The following is a 12551-nucleotide window of genomic DNA, read 5'->3' on the forward strand; positions in this document are numbered from 1 at the left end:
GGGAAAGCAGCCATTCATAAATGAATGGGCCTGGCTGTATTCCAAAAAGGCTTTATTAATTTCATATAATTTTTATCTGTCAAGTAATATTATCCTTCTTTTGTTTTTCCCCAACCATTTAAAAATGTAAAAACCATCCTTAGCTTATGATCTAGCTTTGCAGACCCCTGACCTAAGAAATCCATTTTCTGTAAAGAATTAACATCTCTCTTATGCATCTAGAATGGGACTAGCTATGTGCCAAGCTTGGGAGAAGTGCAAGAAAATAGTTATTTTCAAATAATTTTCTGTTTTGTGGCTCAGATGAGGAACCTAGGTTTAAAAAAGCTATATATAAGAGTAATCCAGATTTAAGTGATCTTTAGAAAAGTTAATAAATTAGTAAACGTTAAAGTAAATGGATCAGTCAGGACTCTTACTGTCAAAATTCTAGAAATTTCTACTTCACAGTAAAGCAATAATACTTTTAGTAAAAATTTTCCCTAGCAAAATACTACTTATGTCTTAAAATGCTTAAAGTGAAGGATTTTAGGTTATATCTAAAAGGTTTTCATAAAGGAACTTAGAGATCTAAGTCCTAACAATGCTAAACAGTATATGCAATCAATAGTAATCCTGCATATTAAAAGCAAAAACTGATTTTTGTTTTTATTTATACTCAAGTTTTTAAAACTTGTTTGATTCATTCGCTATCATTCAGTAAGGAACTTCTAAATAGAAGTCAGTTTTGATTAGCTACTGTTAATTTTCTAATTTCTATTCCACCCTAAGATAAGACTGATTATATGTTTTAGCAAAAATATTTATTAAGGTTTATTTTCAAAGATTAAAAGCTCCCAAATTAAATTCATAGGAAATATTGCTTGTTATATATAATAATAAATATATCTTATTTACTTTACCCATGAAACTTACATAAAAGGCCTCCGCCAACTGCCTGGAGCACAGTTAAAATTGGGAAGAAGTAAAGTGCAGCATAAATACTTTTAAATCGATCAGACTTCCCTAACCCACATGCAATCTTCTTTACCAGGAGAGGTCGGAGTAGCATCATTAATACCAAGCAGAAAGCATAATAGATAAATACAATGGTATACCTGTAAAATAAAACAAGGATTTTTAACATGAAAAATGTCTAAAAAATTTTATCCTTGACATTTTAAATCAAAGATCCTAGAAAAGAAGCATATTAAAAGTCTGGACATTGAATATTCAGATTGGTGAAAGGTTGACCAGACTCCCAAATATTGCTGGAGAGTACAGACTGGTTCTTGTCTAGGAGGCAATTTGAAAATACATACTCAAAAATCCTAAAAGTCTTTATACCCTTGGATCCAGCAATTTTACTTGCAGAAATTTATCAAAGAGAAACAAACAGGGTAAACAAACAAAAGTTTATTAAAAAGAAAAGATGGGAAAAATACTCAACAGTAGGAAACTGGTTAAATTTTACAGTACACTGATGCTGGAATACTATACAGCCATTAAAAATCTAGTTATTAAAGAAAAATTAATAATAAAAGTAACTATGCTTAATATACTAAGTGACAAAATAACATGTATACAGCATAATACCTTAATGTTTTTTGAAAAATATATACACATACATGAAGAAATGAACCTTAACAGACAAAATTTTTAGCTGTAGTTATCTCAACAAAATGATTACACACCATTTTATTTTGTATGTACTTCTTCTGTTCTTTAAATATCCTGCAATGTAATTATTATAATCTGAAAAAAAGCTGTAGAAAGACATCTCTCTGTATCCCAGGTGATATGGTTCCCAGCTCTTTATTTTAAATAATGGATATCCATGCATACAGTTCTAGCTTCTGTTTCATGAACACCATCAAGTCATTTTGACTATCTTACTGTTTAAGCCTTCTCCTTTTGCAGGGGAGGATCACGGGTAGCACAAGAGTCATCTCAGAACACCAACCATGTGCTTCCTTCCCCTGCAGTGTAATGATACCAAATTCCTGCGCTTCTGTGTTATTTTTAGGTACAGTTCTGTATTATATTGCGTTATTATATGTTTGACCTTTTGCATGATGGCCTTGTATGCCACGCCCTACCAAAATCAAAACAAAGCAAAATATATCCATCACCCACCTTGTAGCTCTTTAAAAGCTCTAAAAAACTATTATTTTAATCAGAAGAAAATCATCATGTATTACCTTTCCCAATGAACCAGAAAACTTGTCTCCAACAGCAGATGCCTGTTTCCTACCCCTGGCCTCCACCAAAAGACCTCATTTTTCACCCTCCCCCCATTTCAATCCGGGCACTTTCCCTTTGGGGAGATAGGATAAACCTGACAAGCAAAAGCTGAACTCTGCTCCACAGTAGTAACTGCTCATTTTCAATAGCTCATTCTTAAAACCTTAGTAATATAAAAGTTAGTTTTTGCAGGTTACTAAGGATAGTACATGTTTTCCCATACCTCATCTAATCAATTTCTCCTCAAAATTATAATTATCAGTAAAACACTCTGATATTTTTCAATTTGTAAGGAATTAAGAGGGAAAATAGCTTCCAATAATCAATGTAATAAGTGGTTCAAAAGTCTGGTAATTTTATGCCATTGCTTCCTGTCGAATCCCCAAAGAAATAAATGATGACTTCTGGAAGCCCTACAGCCTTCTGAAGTATATATGTCCCGCTGGTCAGACATTTAAGTTTTCAATGGCTAGGTAAAGTAAATAATATGTACAAATCCAGTTCTATAGGTTACTATAAAATGCCCCCATAATTTTTAAAAGTCACTGTTTTGTATAATTAAGAAAACAAAGCAGGCTGTTCTACAGTGTTATTGGTAAAGCTGCTAAGAAAAAAAAACTACTTAATTCAGAGATGAATAGGTGGGAAAAATTCTGATCAATGTACTTTGTAATGATTCCAATTTTCTGAAAGTGCCGTGAAGAGAGTTTGAAGGTACACCCAACTCAGCAAGGACAGGAGATGCAATTAATTAAAAATGGCTGTCACGGGTACAGAATGAGGAGCACCTATTTGCCATTTCTGTCTAAATCTTACTTTTTTTTACCCTCCTACTACAGGCATTACAAATACTACAATAAATGCCATAAATGTGACTCTTTTAATCTGCCAAAGCTGCCAGAATGCCACACAACAGGGATGAACTGGCTTTTAATACAAGGGGATTAGTTAAAAACTCATAGTTCTTCAGAGGAAAAGCAGCTAACTTTCGTCTGGGGTTCTCTCTCTTTTATACTGGAAGATACAGGGCCACATCTGCTGGCCTTTTCTTCCGGCTTCTCAGTTCCAAAAGCTTTCCCTGGGATGATTCCTTTCTGTATCTCTACACATCTGGGCTGAGCTGCCCAGGCTGAGATGAGATATGCTGAGCTGCTTCGACTGTGCTGGGCAGAGCTCTCTCGCCTGACCTCTATCTTTTAAGCCTGCAGCTAATTACATTAAACATCACTCACTGCAGAAGGCACTCCCTAAGCTGAATGCAGATGTAATCAGCCACAAGTAAATTTCACATGCTAATGGTTTAAGTCCACAGCAACAGAACTAGGCACCATCATCTGACCAAACTGACACCTGAACCTAACTACCACAGTGACTATACAAAAATAAGCCTGATGGCCATACAACTTATTCAAAAATGATATCTGATTCACTTTTTAAATGCAATTTTATTGACATGTATTATATAGACACATACCACATAATCATCCAAAATGTAAAATCAATGATTCACAGCATCATCATATAGCTGTGCATTCATCACAATCAGTTTTTGAACATTTTCATTACTCCAAAAAAAAAGACAAAAACAGTAAAAAGAACACCCAAAACATCCCATCCTCCCATCCCGCCATTTTCTTACTCATCTAGGGAGTATGGTCACACCTTGAAGCTCTCTAATTATACAATCATCTTCAAGAATCAAGGCTACAGGATTATAGTTCAACAGTTTCAAGTATTTCTCTCTAGCTACTCCAATACACCAATATTTGAAAAGAGATATCTATATACTGCATAAGAATAACCTCCAGAATAACTTCTCAACTCTATTAGAAATCTCTCAGCCACCGAAACTTTGTTTCATTTCTCTTCCCTCTTTTGGTTAAGAAAGTTTTCTCAATCCCATGATGCCAGAGTGAGGCTCATCCCTGGGAGCCATGTCCCATGTTGCCAGGGCCTTGTCCATCAACTTGGCAGTCCCCAATGCTGGTGAGACTATCAGGTCTTCCCCAGGTGGGCAAGTTTAATATTTCCACCTTTTCCCACAGTCCTTCAAGGGGATTTTGCGAATACTTTTTATCTTCTGCCCAGATTACTGAGATGCATCTGGGCATCACACTAACCTGTACAAACCAGTAACATTTCACTCTCTACTCAAGGTTCCATTTAACTATAGTATTCAAATAAGCTGGCCATGCAAGCTAAACTAGATAGTGTGCTACTGAAAATATATATTTTGCACCAAAGAAACATCTTTCCTTTGGTCTCTCACAGAAGTTGAAGTTTTAATATACAGTCAATATCATCCTTTACCCTTTAGTCTGATTTACTTCGGTCCTAATCAGATCAGATTCATTCATATCTCTAATTGAAGTCTGATCACTTTTTCAGTGTTTTTAACAGTTGCTGTAAGGGGTAATGCTGACTTTCAGAGTTGCAGAAGTCTAGTTCTGAGTCTCAGGTATCACACAGATACTCAAAGTTCGAGGAAACGACCAGGTTATACACAAAGAGCTCAGCAATTAAGATTTTAGAAATAATACTTATCACACTGGAACAGATGTGATGACTGCTGTAAGAGCTTACAATCTAGGAACTTTTACAATAAGTCTTCCCCTGATAACCTACGCTCTTAAATTCAATTCTCAGAGTTTGCACATTATAATTAGTCGCTATTAGTGAGGTGTTATATTTATGTCTTTTTGTTTCTGGCTTCACTCAACATACTGTCCTCAAGATTCATTCACCTAGTTGCATGCCTTACAACTTGATTTCTTCTTGCAGCCTCTCAATATTCCATTGTAAGTATACACCCCAGTTCCTCCTTCTGTTCTTCAATCAACATACCCTTAGGCCACCCCCATCGATTGCAAATCATGAACACTGCTACCATAAACACAATCTGCAAATGTCCATTCATGTCTCGGCTCTCAGTTCCTCCAACTACACACCTAACAGTGGGCTGACCAATCATATGGAACCCCCATACCGAGCCTCCTGTGCAGCCAACATACTGCCCTCGAGAGGCTGCACCACTCTACTTCCCTACCAACAGTAAATCGGAACAGCTCTCTCCACATTTTTTCCAGCATTTGTATCTCTTTGTTCATTTTTTTCATTCAACATTTACTATTTTTATGCAGGAAACTGTGAGATACTTGGGTTCAGAGAGATGGGACAGATTCCTTTTCGTTAGGAAACCTTCAATCTAATAGGGAAATGAAAGAATTAACAACTAACACTAATAATAAAATGTGCGTTATGTAATACTAGTGCTATATATAAAGACAAAGGAGTATAGTGGAAGAGTGGATTTATTCTGCTTGGATATTTGCACAAAGAAGCCATCTATGTGATCTCCTTTGAAACAGTCTTGAAGACCCAGAATTTTACAGAAAAAGGTAAAAGGATTTTTTAAAAAAAGGAGTGCCAAATGTAATTGTGTGCAAGTATGTTTTTTTTTTCTTTTGTGAAAAATAACAAATACACAAAAAAGCAGTAAATTTCAAAGCACATCACAACAATGAGTTATAGAACACATTTCAGAGTTTGGTATGGGTTACACTGCCACAATTTTAGGCTTTTCCTTCTAGCTGCTCCAAGACACTGGAAACTAAAAGAAATAATATAATGATTCAGCAGTCATACTCATTTGTTAAATTCTATCTTCTTGTTAGAAATACATGTTCTCTTTTATCTATCTCCCAATCTTTAGGGGTATTTGAGCTATGCCCATTATACCGTTTTTATTTTGGGAAGGGCTATTGATTTGTCAGCAAAGAATCCCATATTCCTTCTCCATTATTGACATTTAGTTTAGGCATACTGCATGTTTTACTCACTGGAAGCATGTTACAATGTTACAGTTAACTATAGACCCTAGTTTGCATTGACTGTATTTTTTCAATATACCATCCCATTTTTAACACCTCGCAATGCTGATGTTCACTTGTTCTCCCTCATGAAAAGACACTGTTGTATTTGTACATTTAATCACTATCACTGTCCACTCTAGGCTTCCCTAACTTGTACCGTCCCAGTCTTGATCCTCTTTCCTTCTGGTGTCATACATGCCCCCAGCTATCCTTCCTCAACCATACTCCTCCTCAGCTTCATTGCACATACTTACAATAGTCTATTTACCATTGGATAGTACTGCACTATCCATTTCTGGATCTTTATAATTAATCCTGTTGAACATTCTGCTCTCCTTCAGGATCAAATGCCTAATCTCTACCCTCTTTCTATGTTCTGATACACAGTGTTCTCAACTTCAACTCTCAAAGTCTGTTCATTAAGGTTAGTTCTTATTAGTGAGGCTAATTTCACTCAGCATAAGGCCCTCAAAGATTCACCCATGTGTTGCACATGTCATGACTTTATTCTCTCATAGCTGTGTAACATTCTATCACATGTACATAGCAGTTTGCTTTGCCAATCACCCATCGCTGGACATTTGGGCTGTTTCCATTTCTTGGCAATCATTAATAATGCCACTATAAACATCGGTGTGGAAATGTCCATTCATATCCTTACCTTCAGTTCCTCCAACTATAAACCTACTAATGGGTTTGCTGGATCATATGGCAATTCTATACTTAGCTTCCTGGGGAACTGTTAAACTGCCTTCCTAAACCTTTGCATCATTTTACATTCCCACTAACAGTGAAGAAGTGTGCCCCTCTCTCCATATCCTCTCCAACATTTGTAGTTTTCTGTTTTGTTTTGTTTTTGATAATGACCATTATAGTAGGTGTGAGATGATATGTCATTGTGGTTTGATTTGCATTCCCCTAATTGCCAGTGACGTTGAGCATCATTTACTGTTTTAAAGCCATCTGTATTTCTTCTTTGGAAAAAAATGCCTGTACATGTTTTTTTGCCCATTTTTAAATTGGGCTGTCTTTTTGTTGTTGAGTTGTAGAACCACTTTCTATATTCTGGACATTAAACCCTTATCTGATATGTGGTTTCCAAATATTGTCTCCCATTTTGTATGCTGCCATTTTTACTTTCCTTACAAAGTCTTTTGATGCACTAAAGTGTTTAATTTTGAGGAGAGTCCATTTATTTATTTATTTTTCATTGCTGATACTTTGGATGTAATGTCTAGGAAGCTGCGTACTATCATGAGATCTGTAGTTCCCTATATTTCCTGCTAAAAGTTTTATGGCCTTAGCCCTAATATTTAGATCTTTGATCCATTTTGAATTATTTTTACATATAGTATTAGATATGGATCTTCTTTCATTCTTTTTGACATGGATATCCAGCTCTGTGCCATTGAGTTGGCTTGATGGCCTTATCAAAGATAACTGTCCATAAGTGAGAGGGTCTATTTCTGAACAATCAATTCAATTCCATTGGTCAGTATATCTATCTTTATGCCAGTACCATGCTGTTTTGACCACTGTAGCTTTGTAATATACTTTAAAGTCAGGGAATGTGAGACCTCACACTTCATTTTTCTTTCTCTACATATTTTTAGCTGTTCAGGGCACCCTGCCATTCCAAATAAATCTGGTTATTGTTTTTTCTATTTCTGCAAAGTAAGTAGTTGTGATTTTAATTGATATTCCATTAAATTTATAAAATTTAATCTTAAATATAGTCTCTCAATCCATGAACATGGTATGCCCTTCCCTTTATTTAGGTTTTTCATTTCTTTTAGCAATACCTACAGTTTTCTGTGTACAGGTCTTTATGGAACTGGTTAAATTTATTCCTAAATATTTTATTCTTTTGGTTGCTATTGTACATGGCATTTTTTCCTTGATTTCCTCCTCAGAGTCCTCATTACTTACTAGTTGTATTAGTCAGAGTTCTTTAGAGAAATAGAACCAACACGAGCTATCTGTAAATACGAGGTTTTAAAAAGGTGTTTCATGCAACTGTGGGAATGGAATAACCCAAAATCTGTAGGGCAGGCTGTGAAACTGGCAGCTCTAATGACGGATCTGGATGAACTCAACAGGAGAGGCTCACTGGCTGAAGAAGCAATGGAAACCTCTCTCCTTCCTTAAAAGCCTTCAACTGATTAGATTATCTCATCTGCAGAGACGAGCCTTATTGAGTGCAGATGTAATCAGCCACAGATGCAATCAACTGACCTATGATTTAATAAACCAAACTTCCGGTTTATCAACCAGCCATGAAATATCCTTGCAGCAATGGTCAGGCCAGTGCTTGCTGACCAGACAAGTGGGCGTCATCACTTGATCAAGAACATAACCATCACCACTTATAAATACTACCAATTTGGGGAGTGTGGTTGCTGTAGCTTGCCATTTTGCTGCATTCCTTTATTAGCTCTAGTAGCTCTGCTGTAGGTTTTTCAGGATTTTCCACATATACTATCATGCCATCTGCAAACAGTGAGTTTTGCTTCTTCCTTCAAATGTGGATGCCTACTTATTTCTTTTTCTTGGCTAATTACTATGGCTAGAACTCCCAGCACAATGTTGAATAACAATGGTGACAGTGGGCATCCTCTTCTTGCTCCTGATCTGAAGGGGAAAGCATCCAGTCTTTCCCCATTGAGGATGATGTTAGGTGTGGGTTTTCCCTATATGACCTTTATCATGTTGAGGAAGTTTCCTTCTATTCCTATCCTTTGAAGTGTTTCATCAACAAAGGATGTTGAATTTTGTCAAATGCCTTTTCTGCATCAATCGAGATGATCATGTGGTTTTTCTGCTTTGATTCACTGGCATAGTGTGTTACATTAATTGATTTTCTTGTGTTGAACCAACATGCATACCTGGAATAAATCCCACTTGGGAATGGTGTATAATTCTTTTAATGTGCTGCTGGATTCACTCTGCGAGTATTTTGTTAAGGATTTTTGCATCTATATTTATTGAAGAGATTGGTCTATAAATTTCTTGTAGTAACTTTGTATAGCTTTGGTATTAGAGTGATATTGTTCACAGAATGAGTTAAGCAGCTTTCCCTTCTCTTCAATTTTTCTGGAGGGATTTGAGCAGGATTGGAACTAATTCTTGAATGCATGGTAGAATTCACATGTGAAGCCATATGGTCCTGGACGTTTCTTTTTGGGGGCATTTCTTGATGAATGATTCAATCACTTTCCTTGTGATTGGTTTGTTGAGGTCATCTATTTCTTCTCAAATCAATGTTGGTTGTTCCTGCTTTTCTAGGAAGTTGTCCATTTTGTTTACATTGTCTAGTTTATTAGCATATAACTGCTCACAGTATCTTCTCATTATCTCCTCTATTTCTGTGAGGTAAGTGGTTACATCCCTTCTCCCATTTCTGATTTTATTTACATCCCCCTTTGTTTTTTTTTTTTTTTTGATTGACCTGGCTAAGGGTCCACTGAATTTATTGATCTTCTCAAATAAACAGCTACTGGTTTTGGTTGATTCTACTGTTTTCATGTTCTCAATTTCACTTATTTCTGCTCTAACCTTTGCTATTTCTTCCCTTTGTGTGCTTTGGGGTTACTTTACTGGTCTTTCTCTAGTTCCTTCAGGTGAGCAGTTACTTCCTTGATTTTTGCACTTTCTTATTTTTTAATATTGGCATTTAGGGCAATAAATTTCCCTCTCAGCACCACCTTTGTTGCATCCCACAAGTTTTGATATGTTTTCATTTTCATTTGCTTCAAGATATTTACTGATTTTCCTTGCATTTTCTTCTTTGACCCACTGCATGTTTAAAAATATGTTGTTTAGCCTCCAAATATTTATAATTTTCTGGCCCTTGCCTGTTATTGATTTTCAATCTCATTCCAGTATGGTCTGAGAGTTTTGTATAATTTAAATCCTTATAAATTTATTAAGGCTTGCTCTGTGACCCAACATGTGGTCTATCCTTGAGAATGATCCATAAGCAGCTGAGAAAAATGTGTATCCTGCTCTTCTGGGGTATGATGTTCTGTAAACGTCTGTTAAGTCTAGTTTATCATATTATTCAAAATCTCTGCTTCCTTACTGATTTTGTCAAGATGTTCTATCCATTGATGAGAGCAATGTATTGAGGTCTCCAACTTAATGTACAGGGGTCTACTTCTCCTTTCAATGCTGTGTGTGCCTTATGTATTTTTGGACACTCTGGCTCAGTGCACAAATATTTACGATTGTTATGTATTCTTGACGAATTGTTCTTAATTAAATACATAGTGTCCTTCTTTGTCTCTTTTGATTGTTTTATATTTGAAGTCTAATTTAGTGGATATTAGAATAGCTATTCCTGCTCTTTTCTGATTGTTATCTGCATGAAGTATCTTTTTCCACTTTTATACTCAACTGACTTTTTTGTCCTTGGGTCTAAAGTGAGTTTTCTGTATACAGTATACAGATGAATCCTGCTTTTTAATCTATCCAGCTAGTCTACATCTTTTGATTGGAGAGTTTAATTCATTAATATTTAGTGTTATTACTGTAAGGATAGTACTTTCTTCTACCATTTCATCTTTTGAATTTTATGATACATCTTTTTTTCTTTTCTCTTTTTTACCCTTACTAATAGTCTTCATTACCACACTTTTCTCCAGACCTCTCTCTTCTGTCTTCTCCTATCAGCCTGTAGTGCCCTCTTTAGTACCTCTTGTAGATCAGATCTCTTATACACAAACTCTCTCAGTGACTATTGGTCTGAAAATATTTTAAAGTCTCCCTCATTTTTGAAGGACAGTTTTGCCAGGTTTAGAATTCTTTGTTGAAAGTTTTTCTCTTTCAGTATTTTAAATATATACTACTGCCTTCTCACCTCCATCGTTCTGCTGAGAAATCCACAGTTTTATTAGCATCCATTGTATGTGATGGATTGCTTTACTCTTGCTGCTTTCAGAATTCTTTCTTTATCTTTGACATTTGACAATCTGATTACTAAGTGTCTTGGAGTAGATCTTTGCGGCTCTATTCTGTTTGGGGTATGCTGTGCTTCTTAGATCTGTAATTGTATGTCTCTCATAAAAATGGGAAAATTTAAATTATTATTTCCTCCATATTCTTTCTGCCTCTGTTTCCTTTCTTCTCCTTCTGGGATACCCAAAACATGTACATTTATTCACTTCATGTTGCAATTTAATTCAAGACCCTGCTCATATTTTTCCATTCTTTTCCCTATATTTTCTTTAGCGTGTAGGATTTCAGATGTCCTGTCCTTTCACTGATCCTTTCTTCTGCCTCTTCAAACCTATTGTTGTAGGTTTCCAGTTTTTTTTTTATCTCTTCTATCGTGCCTTTCATTCCCATGAAGTTCTGACATTTGGTTTTTCAAGCTTTCAAGTTCTTTACCGTAACCGAATGTCTTCTTTATATCCTTCATGTATTTTTTGCCATATCTTCCCTCAACTCATTGTTTTGATTTTTAAATTGATTTATCATGTTCATTTGAACATTAATTAGTTGTTTCAACTCCTGTATCTGATTTGAAGTGTTAGTTTTTTCCTTTGAGTGGACCATATCTTCGTTTTCCCTAATGTGACTTGTAATTTTTTTACTGGCGTCTTGGCATCTGATTTCCTCAATTTATTTTTTCTAGAGGTTGTCTCACTCTCCTGTGTGGGACCTGCTTGTCGGGTGGCTTTGCTCTCCACACATTATTTGTCATTCAGTCCAACTTGTCCTAGACCCCCAGCCTGGTGTCGATTTGCTGACCAGAATATTTCAGCTCTTGTTTTCCTGGTTTTTGCCCTACCTAAATGGAGCCTTTTATTTTTTTTTTCAAGAGGTGGGTCTTTGCAGATATGACTGACCCCAATAAGATTTTCCAAGATAAGACAGGCCCATGTCTCAGGAGGAAGGTGTAATCAGTATCAAGTTTCGCTGATGATGAGACCTAGCAGGTTGTCAGGGATTCCCGAGAAGTTTCTAGAATCTGTGCTTTTCCTATTTTTCTCAGAAAGTGGTCCTTGTCAGCCTGCAGCTCCTTATGGCGTAAAGCTGTCAGTGCCTTTAATTCTAAGTGGAACCTGTCCTGGCCTGGAGCATTGTTGAGACAGAGGCTGAGGTAGAAGGCAGGCTTAGGGCTTAGCTCTTGGGGTCTGAATTTTCTGACTGAGGGCTGCCCCTTGAGCTGGGCTCCCATACCCCCCACCCTTTTCTTAGGGAAGATAAGCCTTGTAGGGAATTATATCCTTCACTTGACTCATTACTTTGTTTCTTAGAGCTATCTTAACTCTGCCCTTGCCAGGGTCAGGGCTGACAATTTAAAATGCCTGAGGCTTTCTCTAATGAGCTACTTAAAATGGTTTTTCAAAAAGGAAAAAAAAAGATAAAAGAAATTCCTTTTCAGAGCCAGGCCCCAGTCCCCAAATTTTGCCTAACAGGACCTGGAGTTGGTAGTTGCCTCTATGTGGTCTT

The 12551-nt window shown here is 36.3% G+C and overlaps 1 protein-coding gene across 2 annotated transcripts in view; it reads right to left on the reverse strand.

The window, feature by feature from the left end:
* JKAMP (JNK1/MAPK8 associated membrane protein) overlaps window positions 1-12551 on the reverse strand; it is a 37480-nt gene that overhangs the window by 3049 nt on the left and 21880 nt on the right. For both annotated transcript variants that reach the window (XM_077122484.1, XM_077122485.1), the window contains exon 5: window positions 916-1097. In XM_077122484.1, coding sequence (XP_076978599.1) covers window positions 916-1097 — 182 coding nt within the window. The remainder of the gene's footprint in view (window positions 1-915; window positions 1098-12551) is intronic.

This window comes from Tamandua tetradactyla, chromosome 12 (genome assembly GCF_023851605.1).
Source record: "Tamandua tetradactyla isolate mTamTet1 chromosome 12, mTamTet1.pri, whole genome shotgun sequence".
Lineage (NCBI taxonomy): Eukaryota > Metazoa > Chordata > Mammalia > Pilosa > Myrmecophagidae > Tamandua > Tamandua tetradactyla.